This window comes from Amblyomma americanum, chromosome 4 (genome assembly GCF_052857255.1).
Source record: "Amblyomma americanum isolate KBUSLIRL-KWMA chromosome 4, ASM5285725v1, whole genome shotgun sequence".
NCBI classification, from domain to species: domain Eukaryota; kingdom Metazoa; phylum Arthropoda; class Arachnida; order Ixodida; family Ixodidae; genus Amblyomma; species Amblyomma americanum.
Genome location: NC_135500.1, coordinates 11,781,940 through 11,806,002, shown reverse-complemented (window position 1 = coordinate 11,806,002; position 24,063 = coordinate 11,781,940). Strand labels below are relative to the sequence as shown.

Sequence of the window (24,063 nt, the reverse complement as noted above, 5' to 3'; positions counted from 1 at the left end):
AACACAGGGACCAAAGTCGTGCTGTATGCAGTGCGATCGCCATGTGGTTCCATAATCATCCATTTAGCCCGGCTCTTTGGACGGATTCAGGAAACGACTGAAAAGAACAAAAGTAACGAGCAAACAAAGGTGCGCTGCATAAAAGTTAGAACGTAAAGAGACGAAGGCACGCTGCGCTAATGCTGTAGCGAGGTCTAACATGTAAAATTTCGCGGCTGGCGTCGATTTCTACAAAGCGCGAGTAGTGCCTACGGAAATAAACAAAGGCGCACTGGAGATGGGTAAGTCTGTATACAAGCACGAGTTTTTGTCTCTACCAGCGATTTACTAGCTCACACCACGCGATTTTGATGTCTGGCGTCGATTTCGACAGAGAGGGAATACGGGCACGAAACGGGACGCTCGCGATCTGCCAGGAAACAATGAGGTGGCCCTAAAAAGGGCCGTTTGCAGGAGCACTTCAACCGCGACCTGCAGCGGCGTGGCGGCGCGGTGAGCAGTAGGCCCAGCAGTGGTCCGTCTTGTGCCCTTTGGCTCCGCACCGACGACACCGGTGCACGACGTACACCTCTCCTGGTCTTGCCCTTGAAGCCGACGCTATCCCTGGTCCGTAGATCTTGACGAGGGCCGCGACGATAATCTTTGACATCTGGTCGATGCCCCGGTCTGCGGCAAACAAGGACAGCATCGGCTCGCCAGAAGCATCCAGGAAACGATGCTGCAAAAAAAGTTACGTTACAAGCGCCGCAATTTGGCGAGTTCTGCACGAGAAAACTTGCGAAAACGTTGTTCAACCCTTACCTCGTGATTGAGAACGTGCACGCCCGACAAGCGCTTCATCGTGGCTGTCAGACGGCGGTTCAGATGGCGACGCCGGCGGTCCTCAAACCGCACCTTATGTGGGTCGTCGTAATGGAGTTGCAAAATTTTGAACACCAGCACGACGTGCTCCTGCAGCAGGAAAACGAGGTCCTGGAATGCGCAAGGCATGTAGGTAAGCGGTACAGCACTTCATGAAGCGAAATTTGAGATAAAATGCGTGCCTTTATGTCGCTGGCGATTTCTCGCGGGTCAGCGCCTTTTGGGGGTCGTCGCAATGTCGTGGAAGCAAGAACTGTACAGAAATTTCAGCTGGCTGCGCCGACGAGCGCACCACGCAAAAAAAAAAAAAGCCATACCTGGACAGCTTCCGAAACGCGCGCGCCGCCGCCTACGCTCACGAAGAGAATGCCCGCAGACCACGCACGCCCGGCGGCCGGCCAGCCGGCCCTAGCGATTCCCTAGGCACTCTAGGGACAGGCCGAGAGAGGCGCGGCGAACCCACGTCCGGTTGAGAACGAGGGAGAAGCAGAAAAACGTCACGGAGAAGCGCATCCCATCGACCAATCAGCGTTTCCAGCCCACCTGCACCGAAACGCTTCTTTTGGAAATACGCGCCTTGGAGGAGGACGCAGCCAGCCAACAGGCGTTCCAGCAGCAGCCAACGCTTTTTCCCGCCGCTGGAGACATCCGGCGCTCACACCGCCCCTGCTTCCTCTTTCCAGCCAGCGCGAGCGCAATGGTGGGTGCATGCTTCGTCCTTCTCTCGCGAAATCTGCGCAATCTTATTAAATGGCTCGGTACGCTGGGATTGCACGTAGCGTTGTGGTCGCGCCAATGCCCGTGGAAGCGCTTGAGCTGCGTATTTCTGATGATTCTGTTCATTGTGGTCTCGCTGACTGGTGGCGTTTGTCGCGCAGTCCACTAACAAGAAGAAGACCAGGAAGCTGCGCGGGCACGTGAGCCACGGCCACGGCCGAGTGGGTAAGTGTTGGCCGAGTTGGTCCCTCGGGCGTAGCGTCGGTGGCTTGAGCGCATTTCTTGCACGCAGGCAAGCACCGCAAGCACCCGGGCGGCCGCGGCAACGCCGGCGGACAGCACCACCACCGGATCAACTTCGACAAATAGTGGGTATTCCCCCCTCCCCTCCACCCACCACTCGTAAGCCGGCCGCGGCCGTATCAGCATTTGCGGCCGCGGTGGCAGCTGGTGGGGACATCATGCCGCTGCGTTCAGGTGTCGGCCAGGGCTACTCTGCCGGCGGACATTGTTTCAGCAGCGACAGGCACGTGTCGCCTGGAGAAAGCACTAGGTAGACTATACACCGTACGGTCGCTTTGGGACGTTAACCTCAAGCTAATTGTGACGTCAATATGCGACGTTTTGCGATGCTTTTGAAAGATGATTTGAAGGTGGTGGGTCGTTGCACTGCTATCTGCTGCAACTTGCCATCGCTGACACATCTGATTGTGAAGCGAAGCAGCTGCAATGGACCTCCTAAAAGCGTAGCCATTGAAGCGCTGTTCGCAGACGGTGATCGAGGGCACTCCAGCACTGTAATGAAACTAAGAGAATTATTTGTAAAGATTGTTTCTGCGCGGCGTTGTTCAGCCCATTTGTACACTGCCATGTGAGATGACTGAAGCTCTACACCTTGCCCCATTTACTTGGGAAGCACCGTTGTCGTGTAGCGCATTTTCTTGGTGTTTTTAAAATTGCTGCTATTGTGAAGGAAGTGGCCTGCCCTATTTTGTACAGGTCTTGTTCAAATCAAATGTGTAGGAAACATTACAGCCACATATCAGTGTAACGTTGTGCCTTTTTGTCTGTGTGTGGTGCGGCTTGCTTCCTGAAATCATTGCACAGGTCCTGAATATTTTGCGCTGTATTGATCCGTAAGAAGGCTTGATACGCATTTTTTGTTCCTGTTGTTTTCTCTCTCCTGTGCCTCACCATGCAGAATTGCGTCACATTTATATTATAGCAGCATACATTGCACGGGGGATTGAAGTTGCAGTCACCATCTTCCTGCCGTAACACTGTTTCTATGGGTACATACATCCACCTGCTGTGTGTTGCGTATTGGCAAGCAGTGTGTAAAGAGCAAGAGTATCGGCAGCTGTGGCGGAGGAGCTGATGCGCTGCGAGACTAGAGCGCCAACTGTTTTCGCAGAGGTTGAGCACATCTTGGATATAGTTTTGACCACTCTACTGGGCGCGAATGCGAAGACGCTACTCGGCGCGAAGTTTGCGCATGGCTGAAGATGTCTTAGAAGCTAGTCTTGGAAGTCTGATTCGTGGTTCTTGTACCGGAGGTTGGCTACACCGGTTAAGTAGATCACATCCGTGAGCTTCATGCTGTCATCCCGCCGGATATGAGTGCTCACCCGCTCGTAGGACAGCCAGTCCTCCACGTCGTGGTCGTCCGCGTCGCAGAAGACTGCAGGGTCACGCTGGTGGGCTGGCTAATTGGCCTTGGATGTCATGGTGGTAGCGAGCGTATGGGTGTGCAGCTCCAGGATGGAGTTTCACAACCTCCACGAAGATGACACGGGCTTTATTCTTAAGTGAAGATTTTGTGCGAAGGTCTAGTAGAGCAGGCAAGGACAGGTCAGTTGGTGCTCTAGTCTTGCTGCGCGTGTCAGCTGCTGATCATCTTCCTCTTTGAATGATAATCTCACAGCTATCATTGCGCAGAAGCAGGCTGTAAGATGGTTCGACAGGATGCCGGCAAGCTATCTCAGGAGACTAAAAATCTGGTCAAGAAACGCCAAAGCATGCAAACATCTAACTCTACGGACAGAATAGAACTGGCAGTGCCATCAAAGTTAATAAGTTGAAGGTAACAGACATAAGGATGTTTAATTTGGAGAAAATCGAGCATGCTCTAAAGAACGGAGGTAGCCTAAAAGCGGTGAAGAGAGAACTAGGCATAGGTAAAAACCAGATGTATGGGTTAAGAGACAAGCAGGGCAATGTGATTAGCAATATGAATAAGATAGTTAAAGTAGCCGAAGAGTTCTACACAAATCTATACAGTAGCCAATATAACCAGGACGTTAATGATAGAGACAGTAGCGCACAGCAATGGGACCTCCCGCCAGTAAACAAAGCCTTATGAGCAATGCAAAGTGGGAAAGCAGCTGTTAAGGATGAGGTAACAGCAATCTGTTGAAGGAAGTACAGATTGTGCTAGAAATTCTAGCCACCCTGTATACGCAATGCCTTATGACCTCAAGTGTTCCAGAAGCTTGGAAGAACGCAAACATTATCTTAATTCATAACGTGGGAGACTGCAGAGACTTAAAAAATTACTCTCCGGTCATCCTGCTATCCATCGCCTAAAAGGTTTTTACTGAGGCTATTGCAAAAGAATCTGGACAACCAATCAACCAAATGATCAGGCAGGGTTTCATAAAGGATATTCCATTATAGATCGTATTCACACCATTAATCAGGGGATTGAGAAATATGCAGTATATAACCAACTCCTATATATAGCGTTCATTGTTTTTGAGAAAGCATTTGACTCAGTGGAAATCTCGGCACTCATAGCGGGCGCACAGCTACCATGTTCATCTACAAAGTCGCCAAAAAAAGAGGGCGTCTGGCAGGGAGGCATAATCTCGCCAATGCTGTTCACAGGATGTATTCCGAGGCCTGAATTGGGAACAGTCGGGGATAAGAGTTAATGGAGAACACCTAAGTAATTTATGATTCGCTCATGACATTGCCTTGCTTAGTCACCCAGGGGATTAACTCCAAATCATGATCAGTGAGTTAGGTAGGCAGAACAGAACGGTGAGTCTAAAAAACTTCGAATCGTGTCCACCAACTCGCCCAGTCAGCAGTTTTGACAAATTAACATGCAAAAAACCAAAGTAATGTTCAACAGTTTAGCAAGGGAACAGTAGTTCACAGTTGGCAGCAATGGGCTGGAAGTGGTAAAGGTCTACTTAAGGCAGGTAGTGTCCTCTGGTACGGATCATGAGGGAAATAACTAGAAGGGTAAGAATGGGGGGGAGCGCATATGGCAGGTTCTCTCAGATCATGAATGGCAGGTTACCAATTTCCCTCAAGAGAAAAGTGTACAACAGCTGTATCTTACCGGCACTCGCCTACGGGGCAGAAACATGAAGGCTAACGAAAAGGGTTGAGCTTAAAGGGGCCCCGAAACACAATCAGTGCATTGTTTAGCCTCTTGGTTGCGTGCAATGAGTTATAGTGATGCTATTAGCATCGGTCGTACCGCGTATACTGCGGTTTTTAATATTTTAATTAGCTCTCAAAAACAAATTCGTGGCGTCGACGATGTCACTATACAGTGGCGGTTTTTAGCAGCGGATATGACATCACTTAGTGGGAGCTTGATGATTGCACAAAAAGTAAATATACTGCAAAAAGAGATACGTTTTTTCAAGTTTTTGTGTTTTATATTACATTAACAAAACCAACTTGTGTGCCCTAGATAAAAGCCAGTAAAACAATAATACACCACCAGTGGCTCTGGCTACTTTTTGCATCAAAAGACTTTGCGCCTCTCTGTAAAGATCCTGCGACTTAGCACTCAACACTTGTATCTATTCTCTATGTATCTGAGAGTGGCTTTGCGGGAATCGATCTGATGGAGCGATTGCACTCTATAAGCGTCCGTTTCGGTCCCAAGGAAGGATACGTTCATTTCACATTTAGCAGGCAGTGCGCATCGTCACCTTGTCTAGGATCACCGGGCGGCGGCGCCAGATGGCGCCACGTTCCTGTCAATTGTGCGCGCTCCTTGCTCGCCATGACCAACCAACGTGCTAGGAGCGACGGGCGATGGTAGGCGGTAAGCAGTAGCAGTACGCGCTATGCTAAATGTGTCTGATATCATGCGCAGGCTGTCATACCGTCGCAGTATCTCGCGCTCGAGTTCGGATCCATAAGTAATGGAACGTTACTGATCAGTGTGCCCTTATGCGCCGTCGAGGTGACGATGAAGCATCGCTGGGTCAGCTGGGCGTTCACATGGTTGTAACCATGCAAACGGCACTGCCAGCCTTGGCAAGAACGAGTTACAGAGAACAGGCAACCATGGAGTGCAAACTTCCGCCGCATGCTAAGATAGGCTGTTTTGATTGGTCGCACGAAGTGTCGTCATTGGGAGAGTGTAATTGGAATGCGAAGCTGCGCGAAAATAGAGTTGAGGGCAGCATTTTGTTTGCTTGTTTTTTGAAATTTCTTTATTGAATAACTCCCGTTCCTATGCATCGATTCTCGTAATTCTTTTTGAGTCGGCATCTGTGTGACAAAGAATCCACCAGGAGTTTAACCGGCATCCGTTCAAGTGGTGGTTCGCAGCCTCTTTAAGTTAAGGACAATGCAGCGAGGCATGGAGAGAAAAAGGAAAGGTGTAACGTTAAAGAGACCGGAAGCCTGCAGAGTGGGTGAGGGAACAAACGCGGTTAATGACATCCTAGTCGAAATCAAGAGGAAGGAATGGGCTTGGGCAGGGCATGTACTGCGAAGGCAAGGTAACCGCCGGTCCTTAAGGGTAACGGAGTGGATTCCAAGAGAAAGTAAACGTAGCAGGGGGCGGCAGAAGGTTAGGTGGGCGGATGAGATTAAGAAGTTTGCAGGCAAAGGGTGGATGCAGCTGGCAAAGGATAGGGTTAATTGGAGAGACTTGGGAGAGGCCTTTGCCCTGCAGTGGGTGTAGTAAGGCTGATGATGATGCTTTACTTTTTATTTTTTCATGGTTTGTTTTTTGCCAAATTGTGTGTGCAGCTGTTTAAAGATTTGGCAGAGACCCTCATTAGTGGTCATCACTGCATGCATGCACAGTCATAAGCTTCCTCTCCTTTCTTAAGACTGAATTGTATGAGGATTGAACTTACGAAAAGTGTTTTGGCCGCTCTGTGACCTGAAGCCCCATCGGCGAGTGAAATGTGCGATGCAGAGCTGTAGCCACTAGTCTGTGCCGACAAACTACCAACCGCACTGCGCGAACATATGCACCTGAGTCGTGCGCTGTTTCGAATTTTACGCTTTGTGGCTCGCTGTGAACGAGGCTACTGGTGCAAGCTGTACATGCTGCTGTGTTAGCTCCTTCAGGTTACTGCTGTAGATAAAATTAGCTGCAGTTTGACTACTGCTGAACCTGGTTAGTGAAAGCTGTGGTGTATCGGGCAAGTAGATGAGGCTTCGTGTGTGTAACGTTGAGTGTGTTCCGCACACTGGATAGGCAGCGGCCACCCTGCCACCCTAGCAGGTGGCAGTTATTAATGGTTGATCGCGAGAGGTTGGTCACCCAATTAACTCGGCGGCCTATTGCTGCAGTGCCACGTGTCTGCCAACAACGTTGGCGGTGCTTATGTATGCAGCCCACATCTCTCACCACTGCCACATAGCTCAAAGGGTGATTGAGGTGTCCACTGACTCGGAGAGCCAGTTATGCACCCTTCTTTTCCTCCAAATCGAGTCTAGAACGTTGTCAACACCAGGGAACCACAATGAACACAGATGGTCTGTAGAAACAGGTGAGCGCTCGGTTTTGACGGCGGCAATGCTTGAGTGACGGCATAGCCGTCACGTGGTTTCTCCTCGGTTCAAGGTCAAACTCGCGGACACTACGAAGAAGCTACAGAGCGGAGTAGTAAAGCTTTCGCTTTAAATATGGTAGCTGCACAATGAAGACTGGACGAAATACAGATACCAAAACAGTGCATTGCTGCTATGTGTGTGTGTCTGTGCCTTGCTTCGTCCTGTCTACCTATAGCAAGTGTGAGCACACTAGCTCACCAGAATGTCCTGATTTGCATTTTGCCTCCACTGAAATGCAATTTGGATAGAACCCGGGTTGATGTTGTGCAGTAGACGGGCACCTTGCATTTTGCTTTCATCGAAACGCGGATATAATGACTACACGATGAAAACAGGACAAAGCGAGGCACAAACAGCGCAGCGTAGCCGTTGCGGCTGGGATCGAACCCGGGTCTCCTGGCTCAGTACTCGGAACGCGTTAGTCCTGGGCCAGCAAGCAAGAACGCGTGCATACCTACTTCTGTGCATACGATACCTGCATATATACAGTTCCTGTGTCCATAGCATTCCTCTTTCGTTAAAGGGCTTCACCGTAAAGTACTAAGTAACAGGGCTGGTTTAATCAAATCTTTGGAGGATAAGAATGGTAAAGGAAAATTCAGGGGGCACTTTGTTGACCTAAAGTGTGGTGAGGCGAACGCCTTTAGCACGGGTGTTGCTGCTTGTGTCACTGATGTGTGGTTAAGATGTTAAGTACTTGATTGTTTGTGAATCTTAAATGCGGGAGACGCTGGAGGGCGTTTGGGAGGCATGCGTCTTGATTCGACGCCTTTCCGCAAACACTCTCCAGCATCCTTATGCTAGACAAAAATTATTGCGGGACTATAAAAAAGAATGAAATCTAAAGTGTCCCTGCCCGTGCTACTAAGTATAACGGGAGACAAGGAGAACTACATATGTGTTGGCAGGAAGTAGCGTAGTCGTTCGCACGCTTGACTGCGGAACGGAAGGACGTGGTTTGAATCACGCTTTGCACAAGGATTTTTTTCTTATCGAGTTGACGTCATTTGGTATTGACAGCTATAGTGTGACAGATTTCGCGGACGGACAACGATGAGCCATTAAAGGCTTTCGTCTTAATTGAACAAACGGGCAGGAATAACAAAGTAGAAGGTGATCTGATTGGTGGCTAAAATTAAGGGAAGAGTGAAATTTCATCTGCACTCGGAAGTAGGTCATGGAATGGCTTGTGCTAAGGCTGAGGCAGATGGATGGGCGTGTTGGTAATTCATCGTTACAAAACGGCACAGACAAGAAGACAAGGACGAGGAATACGACGTAGCGTCTTATTCCTTCCTCGTCTGGGTCTTATCTGCGCTGTTTTGTCACGACACATTGTGTGGAAGGCAAAGAAGGGCGTTTAAGTGCAAAATAACTTACTAGTCGCGGCTAGGTGGTGTGAGCCGGCACCTTTCAGCCTTTTTCAGTATCCATCAGCTTGCACGTTTGGCGCATCTGGCTGGCTGTCGGGGGCCTCGCTTTGCGATTGCCTTGTTGTACCACTGGTATATCTGAGCTAGTGAACCAGTGTGGCACGAATTGTCTTGCTGCCGTATCGAGTGTTTGTCCCTTTAAAATGTGCCCTCTGGGAAGTGCGTGCAAAATTGTTTGCTACCCAGAAAACTGATTGAAAACAAACGTGCCGCCGCGGTGGTTGTGGTGCTCGGCTGCTGACCCAGAAGACACGGGTTTGATCCTGGCTGTGGCAGTCGAATTTCAATGGAGGTGGAATGCTAGAGGCCCATGCACTGTCAGTGTATGGTGAAGAACCCCAGGTGGTCGAAGTTACCGGAGCCTTCTACTACGGTGTCCCTCATAGCCAGAGTCGCTTTGGGACGTTAAACCACATCAACCAAAGCGACACCATTTGGTGAGTGCAAGCATGATCCGGTTAGTAAAAACCGGTTTTGAATCTGCAGCCACCCTGGCTACTTTGGCAAGGTGGGCATGCGCAACTACCACGTGCGCAAGAACCACTACTGGAAGCCCTGCCTGAACGTGGACAAGCTGTGGTCCCTGGTCTCGGAGCAGACGCGCCAGAGGCTAAAGAGCGACAGCTCGGGCAAGGCCCCAGTCATTGACATCGTCAAGCACGTGAGTCATTCTGGTGGGGAAACACTCTGCCCACAAGTTGGTACTTGGACATGCTTTATTCAGTTAAGAATTTGCCACCAACAGCAATAGTCAGGCAGAGTAGCTTTCTTCAAATTTCCTCAGTCTTAGCACTTTGGGCCTGAGGTTGAACCTGTATACAGTAAAAGCTCGTTAATTCCAACTCGAAGGGGACAGGAAAATTGTTCGAATTATTGAATGGGTGCCAGAATGAGCGGTTTTAGCACTCCGCCGCGTTGGCAGAACCCGAAGCAGTCACATCTAGACTCGTTATCGCGAGCTAGGTGCTACATGTTTGTGGCGGGCATATTCTGAGAATTCATCCGGTGCTAATGGCAAATGAAATGAATTGATCAGTCAGTTATGCGCCAGAAACAAGTACTGGAATGCATTCCCAGGAGCAGCAAGCTTTAGTGCTGGAATATATGACTCTATTTATGCTCCAAAACATGTTTATTTACGGGGAACGGTTGTCAAAATTAAAAGTAATCGGTGAAAGCATCGTCTGCAGCTTGCCCAAAGCTCCTGCGCAACATCAGAATCCTCATTGACAGAGGAGTGGCTCACGCTACTTCATGTGCACTTGGTGGTGGCATAGTCTCGTCGCCGCCGTCGGACCCATCACCGTCGGCTGTTCGCACCACCCGTGAGCCCGGCGATGTGGTGTCAGCCAGTGGCTCCTAGTTGGAATTAACCATAGCGGATGCCGACTTGTCGAATGATCTTTCCTCCATTGAAATACAGAGTGCTGTGCCGGGACCCAGGTGTCAGTTGGAATTAACGAGCTTTTACTGTATTATGTCCATGGTGGGCTTGCCTCTTTGGCTCAACACATGTGCTTGTCATGGTGCAATCTATTGAATGGTGTTGTGTGCAGTGGTGATTGAAAAGAACTGGAATGTGCAGACATTCTGCTTGGACAATTGTAATGGGCCTCTTAGATTATCCGCCTCTGGCTGCCTTGAAGGCGTTCGTTTTTTTCTGGCCGGGCGGATTCAGGTAGCCAGTGGGCAGCCAGGCGCACCAGGACGATTTTGTGCTGCCAGCGCTCGGGCAACTAGCAGACGACGGAGAGGTGGTATGGTAGTGGGAAGCGCACGTGGCCATTTTTATAAACTAGAAGGACCGCGGTTCTTCATGCGATGTATGGCGCGATGCAGGCCTTGCTAAGGCTAGGCTATGTTGCATATCGCCGGTGTTGCCTGCAATGGCGCCTTTTGCGATGGTTTATCTATTTGTTTATCTATTTGTTTTTGCGTACGTGTGTGGTCACAGTTTGATCGTCTCTCCACATCGCAAGCACAAGTTAATGCTTGCTTCATATTACAATCGCATATAATTCTGATTCACAAAATATTTCGGCTGTTATTTTCGTGCGCCCGGCTGATACAGTCGAACCTCGATATAGCGAATTATTGAATATATCGAACTCATCCGAAATATTTTTGTCAAACACATGTATTTTTAACTTCCTATAGCGAACGCGGTTCGGCATAAAACGAATACAGTCAATGACCGAAAATTCGGGCGCCTGGTTTTTCGGACATGCTTGATTATTCAGACTTTTTCGCGGCACCGCAACATGGCCCATAGGGCCAATGTATAAGACTGCCTGAAATTTCGGACGCACTGCAACTGACTGCTTGATTTTTCGGGCCTTGTGAAGGTGTTTTTTACTGCAAGGTTAAAAACAGGACAGTGACCAGTGTCTAATGCAAATGTTTAAGCTTCAGCTTTGAGTGCACGTCTTGGCGCTCTGCCAAGTTCTCCGAGCGCCCCCCTCTCCCTCTCATTCCTCTGTAGGAGCTCTCCTCAGAATATAAAAAACAAATGATGTTATCAGTGGCTCGCAGCACCTAGGCGCACTGCCCCAAGGTACGCGCTGCCCCCCCCCCCGCCCCCCGATTCCTCCACATCCCTCTGGCCGGGGCTCTCCTCCAAGGATAAACAACCAAGTGGTGATGTCAGTGGTGGGCAGAACTCGCTATGCTGGATCCATGTTTGAAAAACGCGGTCGTTATGAACATGCCAATTTAGCTAAACAGTAAAAAAAATGATAGTTATTAAATATATAGGAATGTCACTGCATAGAGAATTTACTAAGAAATTAAATTAAGAACTTACAAACCTCATGCAAATCCCACAAGGCATAGTTGTTCTATGCTTTCTGCAAGCAGGACAGACTGCTCAAAACTCGCTTCTGAGAAAACTGGCTCTAAAGTTTTGCAAGCACTGCAGATTTATTAGAAAGCACCAGAGCCGTAATATTTTGCATCATTGCTCTCAGGCATCTTCTCGCACCTTTGCCTCTTTATTTGGCGGGCTTCAGGCGTTCCTGGTCCTTTTCTTGAGCCCTCTGTACGGCAAGGGCACCATGATGTACACCCAAGGTGGCACACATTGCCTAGTAGGCTCCTTGGATCCCTGAATTGTACTTCATGACTGCCTCATTTACTGCCGTCTCTATCACAAAAAGCGAGGCATGCTCGTCCTTTGACAGTGCTGTCCAAACTTCAGGTTGCGGACGCTGCGCGATGGAATTTGTGAACGCTGCATGTCTGCGCTTCTGCCGTCATTGCAGACACGAAAATGCGGCTTGAGGCGCGCCTGACTAGTGCTAAGTTCGGGTGACGATTCGTCCGATGAATCTTCAGCTATCAAACCGTAGCTCGTCGGCTGTTGGGGCTCACTCGCAGGCTGCGTGTCCGTGACAGTCTCTGCCGGTGATGGTGACCTTCGACCCATACCGCCTCCAAAGCTGCGATCTCGGCTACCGATTCGCGTGGCTGTACGCAAAGGTGCAAGAGACTCCGTTGGCACGTCTTCCGTCGACTGGGTTATCAGCGTCAATGGCACAGGGCGACTGTCGGCTTCGCTGCTGGAGTCATGTGGTGCAAGATAGCACGGCACGTTTCCGCATGTTCAGTCGGGTGCTCCGTTTCTCCCGCTGGCCGCTGTCGAAAATTTCTTTTCAAATGAGCAACGATCCATCACTAACCTGGGAGCTTTCAGAAATCCGAATTCTGCGTGTCAATTGAATACTCCGGCGTGGTTTGCGAAGCAAACAGCGGTCCACTGTGGTTGCCAGCAACCAATGGGGGTCGCCTTTCGGACCAGCAGCCCATTGGAGGCCCGCTTTCATCGGAGCACCCATGTTACCACTCCTGGCATACCCGCGCTTTTATGGTGTTTGTGCAACTGTTACAAGATAGGTCCGTTCAATTTGCCTGCACCATTCGTTTCAGCGGTGCAAGATGGCGCCGTCTGCACGACGACATTCGTTTCAAAAAGGTGCAGACGTTATGCAGGTCTAGTTCAGGAAAGTGCAGGAAAACTGTGCACCTCCTCAATGGTCTGTGCCGAAACGGGGCAGCTGCATACAGTGGCTTGCGCTTTGCGATAAACGGCGGATATACTCAAATTATTCCACTCGTCGATGATAACAGTGCCTCACACGGGAACGCCGACTCATGGAACGTGAGTGGCCACCCGAGAAGGCTGTGACGGAGGTGGGGACGGCGGCCCTCGCCGGCACCTTGCATCTCTAGACCATCGTGCTCTTGATGGACCAGTAACTGGCGTCTTTCCTTTCTACTAATAAAGTTATATTAGTACTCGAAGCCGGTTATGTTAACTAAAAAGTAAACACGTGCATGCAGCGCATGATGCATGTTGTTGCAACAGCCGGTTAGCGTGGAAGTCTGCGCGCGCGCACCTCAGTCGTGGTTAGTAAAAGAACACACGTGCGCTTCGCTTAGCTGCCGTGAGGTTGCATCGAGGCTGATTCATGGCAACACTTCGCTGCGATGTGCTGTTTGAAATTCTTCACGCGGTTCGGGATGTTGGCGGTCGTTGATTGGGTGCCACGCTGCTGGCTGCAATTTGGTGGCGACGCCAAGGCTAGCCGACGACCATTCGTTTTGGAAGTAGGTGGCACTTGAACTGCTGGAACTGGCGCTGCATGCTCGTGGCACCGCTGCGGAACTTTACAAAACTGGTGCAGAGAGTGCAGGCGAATCGAACGGACCTGATGGCGATGTCTGAAGAATTCGGAAACGGAACGGCGGAAATTTGAGCTTCCAAAGGATACCAAGATGGCGGTGCTCGGTGGCGGGAAAGACGAGATATGGCTCCGTGAACTGCAGTGATTTTGCGCGATTTATAACTGTTTTTTTGCCCTGTGCACTGACAAATTAAATTTTTTCGTGCACTTCTGGTGCGTTTTCAGCGAAACCATTTTTATAAATAGTGTAGATTAGGCATGGCAGGTACCGAAACGTGTGGTGGTTTTCAAAAATTGATTTCTTCCGCGATTTTCGCGACCTGATCCCCGCGTCCCCCCTAGCACAGCACACTGTGCACCGAAAGCACATGCTTGCATTGTTGCCAATGTATACGGGTGCGAGCACAATCAGCTGTTTGTTCTGCGGCAGCCGTCAATAACTTCAGGCCATTGTTTTCGATCTCAAGGTGCTTATTTCTGCTGTATGCATGCGTATCAACAAGACTCAGCAGAATGCGAAGCTATGAAGAGCATGTGCCCTCAGTTATCAGTGACTGGCTTGCCGGCAGATTGGTTCCGGTGGCTGCCAGCCCATGTGACCCATGACGCACTTTCCTGTCAGGGCGAACTTTCTGGCAGCCAGCGACCTGCCCGAGCGCGGTAAATCGAAGAGGCCCAGTGTTGGTTTGTTTGGAGCTTTATTGCAAAGAAATTGCCTGTCAGGAATTCTCGTACTGCCGTGCTTGAAATGGTGCGAATGGTGGTGGTGTCGTCTGCTTCCTGTTGTTTTAAAGTATGACAGAGTAGTTTTAATTCATATACGAACAGTTATAGTGTTCAGGCAGACAAGTTCTAAGTATGCTTGTGCAAATAAGGGGGCGGGGGGGAGAGATTTTGTACGGTTTTTAGTAGGGGTTTGCGAATATTCGAATACGAATCGAATGTTTCATATTCGGTTCATATTCGTATTCGAGAATCTCCGAATTTGGCAATTCCCGAAAAATTCCCGAATACTCTGCAGGGATCTTATACCGCGCCGGCTTTCGTAAATTCGATTGTGGCAAAACCGTAATATCTGGGCAAATTGTGCTCATACCACTAGGTTGTCGCCATCTGAAAGGACAGTAGTGTATCTAAGGCCATGCTTCTCCAATGACCTTTCGAACAACACAAGCCCAGCCTGTACTTCCATTTCACTGGAATTTTTATCCATGATTTTTTTTTGGCACAAGTGGCTGTCACTCCATGCTTGATATTGTCGTCGGGTTGTCGTTCTTAGGCCCAGGCTCGCACCCGGCACAGAAATTACTAAACACAACATAATCAAGGACGAGTCCAGTAAAAAAGCTCAATTACTGCACAGACACCGTTACGGGACGAATGACCCAGGGTCATCCACGAACCGTCGAAAGAGACGGAAATGTTCCCGGGGTTGTCAAGGTTCAGCTGGCGGTAGAGCTGCGGAACAGAATTGGCGCTGTCCTTCAACGCCTCTTCGGCTGCGCGTGTTGCTGCAGGCATCAGCTTACTCTTCACATAGCTCTGCCACGTTTTCGCGTGCAGGCCATGATGTGATATATTCGTCACAGAAAACATATAATTTAATGCCAGTGTGCAGTACTTCGCATTGCACGTGCAGCAAGAATATTTGTGGCAAACGGATTTATCTTTTGGCTGCCTTGCACGCACGGCGAGCTTCATGCCGACGCAGTGTCTCCGCAATTCACACACACACGGGGGACAATTTCACTGCCAAACTGTACTCGTGATTCGCTTTACAAACCTGCACATCCCCGCCACTCACTCTACACTTCACAGCACGCAACAGGTCACTGAAGGACTCTTAACTCACAATAGTGAAAGCACTGTCGTCCGCACGGCGACCGTCTGTACCATCAAGGGGACGGGCGTTGCAGTTTCCGATGAAATCAAGCTTTTTGTCCGTCGCTGCAGTTGATCCCAGCAACTGCAGAGTTCCTTCCGCTTTTCGCTTATTTTCAAGCAAGTCCGAAGGCTGCAGCATCGTCAAGTTACACTCAGTGTAGTCTCGACAATGTAGACTTGCCAGGCTCCAATTTTTCTTCTGTGTTATCATGTTTTGTATGCGTTTCATAAATAGTTTTCAACATTCAAGTCTATATGCAGAAAAATGAGGCATCAATAGTGTATGGAGGTTTAGTGTGAGAAAAGGTAGGGGCAAAAATATGTACATTTTGCACTTTGTCATGACACAGATTAAACACTGTGCAACTCACAATAAAAAGAATTAAGATTTGAAATCAGCATAACTATGCTAATAGCTGGAGTTGCATGTTCTCGGTCACATATTTAAGAAAAAGTGCCTTCGAGTAGCATCTCCCCTTAAGCCCATGAAAATAAAAATACGCGTGGACTGATATACTTATCACTCCTCCAATGGCAGAGCGGCAAGCTGCCATGGGACTGGGTGAAAGGCACTCCACGCGTTGGTTGACTCCTCCTACCTTCAGAATTGAGTTCAATAAAACGCGGGAGCCGGGTCTTTTAATCCGATTTAAATTCGGAAAATCGGCCGCCCAGGACAATAATTCGAAGTTTCTAAGAATGCTCGAAATGTGTAGATCGAGTTCCCGCGGTAAAAGGATGAATTCAGACACCTCTTTAGTGCACCTTTAAGGTTCCCTGAAACACTCATTGAAGCAGTGCTGGTTATCATATTCCTTGAAAGAATACTGAATGTATACATGTATACCGACGCTGTACATGTGTACGTGAATGGAAGTTATTGGATGCTGAAAACATGAACACAGTTACAGGCGACGACTGATTTTTCGGACTTTTCCCTGCACCAGGACATACCTCATAAAGTCAATGTATTACGTGGCTCAAAATTTCGGACACTTTAGGGAGGGCTGTTCGATTTTTCGGACTTTCCAAGCGTAAACCGGGCCAACTGCTGCACATTTTGAGCTGTGTCGCCGCCATCTTGTTTGTTTACATTTTCTTCCCGTAGCCTCGAAACCGGTGTCGGTCTTGCATGGCGGTTCCTCAGCTAATTGGACACTGGATTGAGGCGCTATAATATGCTAGCAGCTTCCTCTTCTGCAACGTCACTGCCGTAACACACACTCACACACCCCAATGCTTTTTTCCTTCCTGTTCCTTTTCTTCCTTCAACTGCCTGTTTGTGTTTTGCGAGCTTAGCGAGTAGGTCTAGCCGTGGTCGTTCTGCAGAGATGCGGAAACTACCGTTCTGTTGCTACTGTGTCTCACATTTAATTGAATCGGCTTCGGGGCGCTGTTTCCGGAACATTTATTTTTTGCGTGCAACGTGGAGGCACTCAGTGAGTCGGTGTGACAACTTCCCGATGACTGCGCCGTGTGTGCTGCTTAGCCAACCGTGCCGATTCACAATGGATAAGGAATCGATGTTGTCGTTGGCCTCGAGAGTGCCGATGAAGCAAGGCAAGTACACCACAATGTCGATGGCGAAGAAAGCTGCAATCATCAAGCTCGTCGAAGGTGGCCGATCACAGCAGACGTCGTGAGAGTTCAAAATTTCCAAACTTTCTTTCTGACTACATTAAAAACAAGCAGAAGATTTTGGAGGCGGCGGGAAAGTCTACTGGCTGTCGTCAGAAGAATGTGAGCCAAAGCACATATCCAAAGCTCGAGGAGGCCCTCCTTATATGGCTGAAGTCATGAGTGGCCAGCAAAGTTCCAGTCTCCGGTGCCCTCCTCAAACAGAAAGCCGAGACGATGGCGCTTCAGATGAACATTGAAGGTTTTAAGGTCGGCGACGGGTGGCTAAGAAACTTCAAAAAGCGTGCTGATCTGAGTTTTAAGAAACTGTGCGGCGAAAGTGCAGCTGTTGACCCGAGCGTCGTTGCGGACTACTGCTGTGATGAGCTGCAGTCGCTCTTACGGGGTACTCGCCAGACGACACTTTCAGTTGCCACGAGACCGGACTTTTTTTTAAGCTTATGCCAGAGAAGACTTGCGTTTGCTGGTGACACTTGCCTTGGTGGAAAACACAATAAGGAGCGAGTTACTGTTTTGGTCAGCAGCAATATGTTGGGAATAGAAAAACTGCCGATGCTCGTCATCAGCAAATCAAAAGCACCGAGGTGTTTTAAAGGCATAAAGTCCCTGCCTGTCTTGTCGTGGTCATGCTGCGGAGACGCGAAAACTACGTTCTATCGCTACTGTGGCTCGCATTTGATTGAATCGGCTTCAGGATGCTGCTTACGGAATTTTTATTTTTTGCGTGGAACGTGGCGGCACTCAATGAGCCGGTGTGACAACTTCCCGACGACTGCGTCGTGTGTGCTGCCTAGCCAAGCGTGACCCTGCCATGGTGGAAAACATAGTAAGGAGCGAGTTACTGTTTTGGTCGGCAGCAATACATCGGGGACAGAAAAACTGCCGATGCTCGTCATCGGCAAGTCAAAAGCACCGAGGTGTTTTAAAGGCATAAAGTCCCAGCCTGTCTTGTACAAGGCCAACAAGAAGACATGGATAACGCAGCAGTTTTTTTAAAGCTATGTGCGCAAACTAGATCGTAAATTCGATCTAGAAGGCCGCAAAGTTTTGTTGTTCGTCGACAACTGCGCTGCACATGGGCACATAAACAACTTGAAGTCTGTGCTAGTCGAGTTCTTGCCACCGAACACAAGTATCCTACAGCCGATGGACCAAGGCGTGATACGCAACCTGAAGGTGAACTATCGGTCACGCTTGCTTTCGCGTGTGGTGTTGTGCCTCGACAGTGGAAAAGTGTACTCTATTTGCTTGGAGCACTTAGCATGCTCGCCGATGCGTCGAAGTCGGTGGCACCCACAATGCTGCGCAACTGCTTCCGCCACGCGAGATTTGTGTTGAATGATGAGTCTGCCGTCTTGGACGAGGATAGTGCCGTCGAGCAGCTGTCTGGCAGTGAGCACCTCATCGACGACCTTCACACTGCAGACGTCAAAATTCCCTCGACCGTCTCGTTTTCGGATTTTACGGACGTGGAGAGCGAGTTGGAACTGGGCTCACGGATGCAGAAATAATTCGTCAAGTGCTTGCAGAGTCTGAGAGCAACGATGACGACGCCTCTCCTGGAGCAGCGCCGCTGACGCAAGCTCAGCTGATACAAGCGGTTGCAAATATTTCGTCGGCGACACGACGACTCTCGCCGAAATTCAGGTGGACCAGCTTGCACGCAAGCGAAGCATGGTTCAGAAGACCATTAATCACTTTTTTCCGGCCTCTAACTCAATAGTAACCAATAAATTGAGTTTTTTGGGGGCACATTTGTTTTTTCACTGCCTGATTTTTCGGATATTTTCAAATCAGTCGTCCACTGTATTTGTTTGTGCGTTGCTTCCAGTACCGTTTTCACTTGATGGCATTATTGTGGAAAAATATAAAACACCCTGTCAACACACCGTGGAAGATTGCATGTTGTGGTGGCCCACGAAGTTTTGCGGTCCTGTTCATAGTGCCTTGATTTCTGTGGCTTGGTGCCAGATTTCATTGAATCCCGTTCTGTCTATGCAGGGCTACTACAAGCTCCTGGGCAAGGGTGTGCTTCCCAAGCAGCCGGTCATCGTGAAGGCCAAGTGGTTCAGCCGCCAGGCCGAGGAGAAGGTGAAGAGTGTTGGTGGTGCCTGCATTCTCACCGCCTAATAAAGCATGTACATTGCCACACTGTCTGGTATCATTGAAAACCCTTGAACATTTATTTAGAAAGTTGCAGAGGAGTTCCATTCAAACTTCATTTAACACCACAGTGGCATGCAGTAAAATTTTGATTGTAATGAAAAAGCGCACATTCAAAGCCATGCGAACAATACTGTGTGTTTTGAAGGAACGGGCGAGGAGCAAGTAACTACCATTTTGGAGGATGGGACAGTGCGGCCCCCAGCCTCGTCTAGAGCGGTGCATGGAAAGCTAATAGATGCGAGTGTTATGGCTTGAGAACTGTGACTACTGCCCTCTTTTTTGTGCATACTTATACCGTGATGTCTTGCATGAGCTGCTGCGTCAAGGTTTCACAAGCAGTTGTGCTATGCCACCGCGATTTTGAAAAAATGTTCTAAAAGGCAATGTAATGCACAATTCATGCGGTATATTGCTGTGTATAAGTTGTGGGGTTTAATTGGGGGAGATAAACACATTCTCCCCACTTGATCGTGGCTGACACAGTTCAAAGCCACCTGGACCCCACCCTGCGATAGTGTACGCTATCTAGCGCACACCGACCATGGCGGGCCTTGCTCTGAGGGAACAAAGGAACGACACGCTGGCTGACACAAGCAAGGCATTTATTGTTACAGCAACAATAACGCCAGCTAGCAACAAGATACGCTAATGAATCAAGGTTGTCCGACCCACTAGCAAGGTTACGTGCGAAGGATTGCCCACACTAGGGCAGGGGATACTCGGAGGCTGGACGGAACGAGATGCGGGAGTATGTCTCCTCGCCCCGCTGGTGAAGAGTGGAGCCGCGTGCGAAAAGTCTGCTCGTGCCCACGATTCCAGGTGAAGAGGGTGCTCTTCCGCGCGTGCAGCAGCAATGCCCTTTGTCTAGGGTGCCTCGATGGCCAGCGCCGCTTTCAGGGTGAGGACACTGCTCTCGACGGCGGCATGTTGGGTCCCTCTCTCCCGTGAAGCTACATTTGCAGCAATGCGGCGGCGGGCTTTCTCAAACAAAACTGCCTCTACCACGTGGTATTCCGCAAATTTGGTGTCCTCCCAAGACGGTGGTACCATGATAGTTTAAAAAGTGAATCAGTTACGCAAAAATATATCTTCTTTCGCAGCTGAAATGCTGAGAAACTGCGCCTTGTGAACAGTCGTTACATCTTGACAACGGGCATAGTACTCCAGTGGAATCTGTTGACCCGGATACTTTACATTTCAATATTTTTCGAACAAACAGGATTACTTATTTCGAGCTCCGGTTTTATATTCGCATTCTTATACCAGCAGTCAGCTTCAGTAAGCAAAGAAGTTGTGGCTGCATAATGCGCAACGAAAGGAATCTCTTTTCTCCACTACAAGTGGAAAAAAAGGCTCCTTTCGTTGGCGTCGAGCAAAATTCAAGCTTGTTCCTGGGCAGGCATTTCAGAGTTTTTTTTTTTTTGTGCTCTTATCGTACATCGCGACAAAACAAAGCAAGTAAAAATGCGGATAAAGAAGCAAAAGCTAACACACAGGGTTTTATAGAAAGACAAAGAGCAAAGTTAAATGCACTCGGTTACCGAAAATACAAAAGAAAGCAAACAAAAGAGCATGAACGAATACACTGCGCTTAAAATGACGATATGACAGCAGATAAAACAAGACTTCTGGTCTGTCAAACGGACCACGTCACACGGAAGCCCGTTCCATTCCAATATCGTTCTTGGAAAAAAAGAGAACTGATACGCTTTCGTTCGGCACCGTGGCACCATGATTGTCAAATTGTGTTTATTGCACGTTGGTCGTGAAGTGTTGTATGCCATGTAGGTCTCAAAATGAATGTTTGTTAAGTTATTAACAATCGCATGCAACATTTTTAGTCTGTGCGACTTGCGACGAGATAGTCTGTGCGACTTGCGACGAGATTGAAGTGTCTGCAGTTCAGATTCCCTCAATAGATTAGTAACCGAAACGTGCCTTCCATATGCGTTGTAGATAAATCTAAGCACCTTCCTTTGAACGCCTTCAATGCGCTGTACATCTACTTGGGTGTGCGGATCCCAAACCACATCTGCGTATTCCAGTAATGGCCGTACGAGTGCAGTGTAAGCTGCTAATTTAGTTTTAGATGTGCAGTGCTTTAGACGATTTCTTAACAGCCAAAGCCTGTTGGACGCCTTTGAGACTATATGCCCGATGTGCGAACTCCAACTCAAGTTGCTATTGAATACAACCCCCAAGTATTTGTATTCGTTTGCGGGGGAGACAGCTGCACCGTTTATTGTATGTGTAATTAGGAGCGCACCTTTTACGCGTAAATGTCATTTTTGAGCACTTAGACGTGTTTAGTGACATTTGCCAGACTAGGCACCACCTTGAGACCTCTGAAAGGTAGTCATTCAGCACATGTTGATCCTCCGCATTTTGAATAGGCAGATATACAACGCAGTCGTCAGCGAAAAAACGGCACCGTACAGGGGAGTCGAAGTTTAAGTCGTTTAAGTAAATAAGGAACAACATCAACCTTGTATACGCTCCCCCCTTATGTAATACCCCGACAGGGGCCTTTAAGGGACAATAAATGATGATGATGAGAACAGAGCCCTGGGGTACTCCTGAGAGAACTGGAGCTGGCACAGAATTGGAACCTGAGATCTGGACGTACTGGTGCCGTTCAGAGAGGTAGGAATCTAGCCATTGAACAAGACGCTGATTTTGTAATAGATGTTTGAGCTTTATTATTAGATTACGGTGCGAAACGCGATCAAAGGCCTTCGCGAAGTCGAGAAATATTGCATCTACTTGCCCACCCTTATCAATGCATGCCAAAAGTTCATTGGTTGTGTGAATTAGTTGTGTTACGGTGGACAGGCCACGCCGAAACCCATGCTGGTTACTAGAAAAGAAGTTACTACTTTCTAGAAAAGAAATCAAGTGCTTGAAAATGAAATGCTCCATAACCTTACCCGAGGTACAAAGGAGTGAAACTGGCCTGTAGTTGTTTAGACTAAGTTTGTCACCCGATTTGTGGATAGGGATAACCTTTGCAGTCTTCCAGTCAGCCGGAACTTCTGAATTTGGAAGACTCATTGTAAATGATGACAAGATATTTCGCGCACCATTCTGCGTAGCGGGAGAGAAACGCATTTGGAATGCCATCGGGCCCAGGAGACTTCTTTTTGTCTAAACTGAGTAGAGCTGAAAAAACTCCTTCGACAGATATTTGCAGGTCTGGTAAGATAAGGCACGTGGATTGAAGTTCAGGCTCCTGCCTACTGCCAGTAGAAAACACTGAAGAAAAGTAATTATTGAAAGCTGATGCAATGTCGTAAGGATCCTTACTTTCTCTGTTATTCAAACGAATTTTACTAACTGTATCCTTCTTCTTTGTTAAGTGTATCCAAAATTTGTGTGGGTCTGTGGTGAGAAAGTTATGCATTTTAACGTTAAAAAAAAGTGTACTTAGACTTTAATTTTCATGCGCAACTCTGTGCGTAGTGACTGTAGGGAAATGTGCCGTTTTAAATCGCTTGGATCCTAGACGCTTGATACGTCGCTTGAGCTGGAGCATTTCGCGAGTAATCCAGGGACTACTGTGATTCATTTTTCTAAGTTTAGTCGGCACGTATCTTGTGATACATTTGTGTACAATAAACTTGAAGTGCACCCATAGGTCATTAACTTTCATGAGACCAGCCGCGTGTTTCTCAACGAATTCATCGTAGTCTTGTTCCAATAAATCTAAGATACTTTCGTCTAGGGCATTGTTGAAGTCAAGAAATGGTTTTCTTAACTCAGGGACAGGCGGTCGCATCATGTTACTTTTGAAGAGTACAGCTTTGTGATCAGAAATGCCTGGTATGATTTCAACGGAGAAGCCAAGTTTTTCAATAGTATCGGTAACAAACACAAGGTCTAGAAGGGAGCTTGAACCTGATGCAGTACGTGTCGGCCCCTGCACGACCTGCTTTAAATTAATTGCAAAGGCGATATCAAGCAAAAGATCAGAATGTTGACATGAAGCTACAGTACGCAGAAGTTCCCAGTTGATTTTTGGTAAATTAAAGTCACCACACATCATTACATAAGCATATTTTTTACCATGTTTAACAAAAATTCGTGAAGTCGTTCTAGAACCGAGACGTCTGCATCCGGGGGTCTATACACAGAACCAATAAAAATGTTCAAATTGTTAAACCGAAGCAATATCCAAACCATTTCGATGCCTGTATTATGAGGAATAACTGTGTAATCTAGTCCCTTTTTTATAGCTATGGCTACGCCCCCTCCCCGTCTGCTACGGTTGTGCCGTACTATCTCGTGAGTGTTGGGTATTACTTCTGAATCAGGAATAGCTTCGTTCAACCAAGTCTCGGTTATGATTGTGATGTCAGCGTCGTGTGTGATAAGAAGACCTTCTAAGTCATCGCATTTATTCCATATGCTTCTGGCATTAATGTTCAACAAAGAAAAAGGGCCCGCAGTGGGGCGGACTTTGAGGCATTGGTTGGGTAACTTCACAGTCTGCGCATGTCTGTGATATTTGCGAGCGTCCGAACAGACTGGTCAGGGATCATTTACGGGCACTCTTTCCTCGAGAGTTTCGTCCCATCGGAACAGTTTTCCGTTGATCTTTATCTTGTCAAAAAAGAGCCCGACCTTCGCACCATTTGCTTTTTGCTGTTGGGCGCTGTTCCAAAGCTTCTTACGTATCGACTGAACCCGTGGCGAAAAGTCTTCCGAGATGACGTATTTCGTGTTTTTTAGCTTGCTGCAATTTTGAAGGATCCTTCCCTTGTCCCTTCCGTTCAACAGTTTAAAGATTAGTGGGCGGCATTTCTTTTCCGCAGGTCTTCCAAGTCTGTGAATTCGCTCGATAGCTACATTAGGCACCTTCA

At 48.3% G+C, this 24,063-nt stretch overlaps 2 protein-coding genes across 3 annotated transcripts in view; one reads left to right on the top strand and one right to left on the bottom strand.

Moving 5' to 3' along the window:
* The window catches only part of RpL27A (ribosomal protein L27A), a 41,590-nt gene extending 22,401 nt beyond the window's left edge, over positions 1–19,189 (top strand). For both annotated transcript variants that reach the window (XM_077660708.1, XM_077660707.1), the window contains exons 3-7: positions 1,434–1,561; positions 1,740–1,803; positions 1,871–1,946; positions 9,321–9,495; positions 19,040–19,189. In XM_077660708.1, coding sequence (XP_077516834.1) covers positions 1,559–1,561; positions 1,740–1,803; positions 1,871–1,946; positions 9,321–9,495; positions 19,040–19,168 — 447 coding nt within the window. In that variant the 5' untranslated portion in view covers positions 1,434–1,558 and the 3' untranslated portion in view covers positions 19,169–19,189. The remainder of the gene's footprint in view (positions 1–1,433; positions 1,562–1,739; positions 1,804–1,870; positions 1,947–9,320; positions 9,496–19,039) is intronic.
* Positions 37–1,421, bottom strand: LOC144127794 (uncharacterized). Its single transcript, XM_077660706.1, has 2 exons — positions 802–1,421; positions 37–718 (listed from the first exon to the last, which is right to left on the bottom strand). Exons 1-2 carry the CDS (start codon positions 988–990, stop codon positions 461–463), a joined length of 447 nt encoding a protein of 148 aa, XP_077516832.1. The 5' UTR covers positions 991–1,421; the 3' UTR covers positions 37–460.
* Positions 19,190–24,063: the final 4,874 nt, after the last annotated feature.

Bases quoted from the DNA above. Each gene is read 5' to 3' on its own strand.
- LOC144127794 (XM_077660706.1), bottom strand. From the start codon at position 990: ATGCCTTGCGCATTCCAGGACCTCGTTTTCCTGCTGCAGGAGCACGTC. The intron at 719-801 runs GTAAGGGTTGAA...CTTTTTTTGCAG, and splicing joins TGCACGTTCTCAATCACGAG to CATCGTTTCCTGGATGCTTC.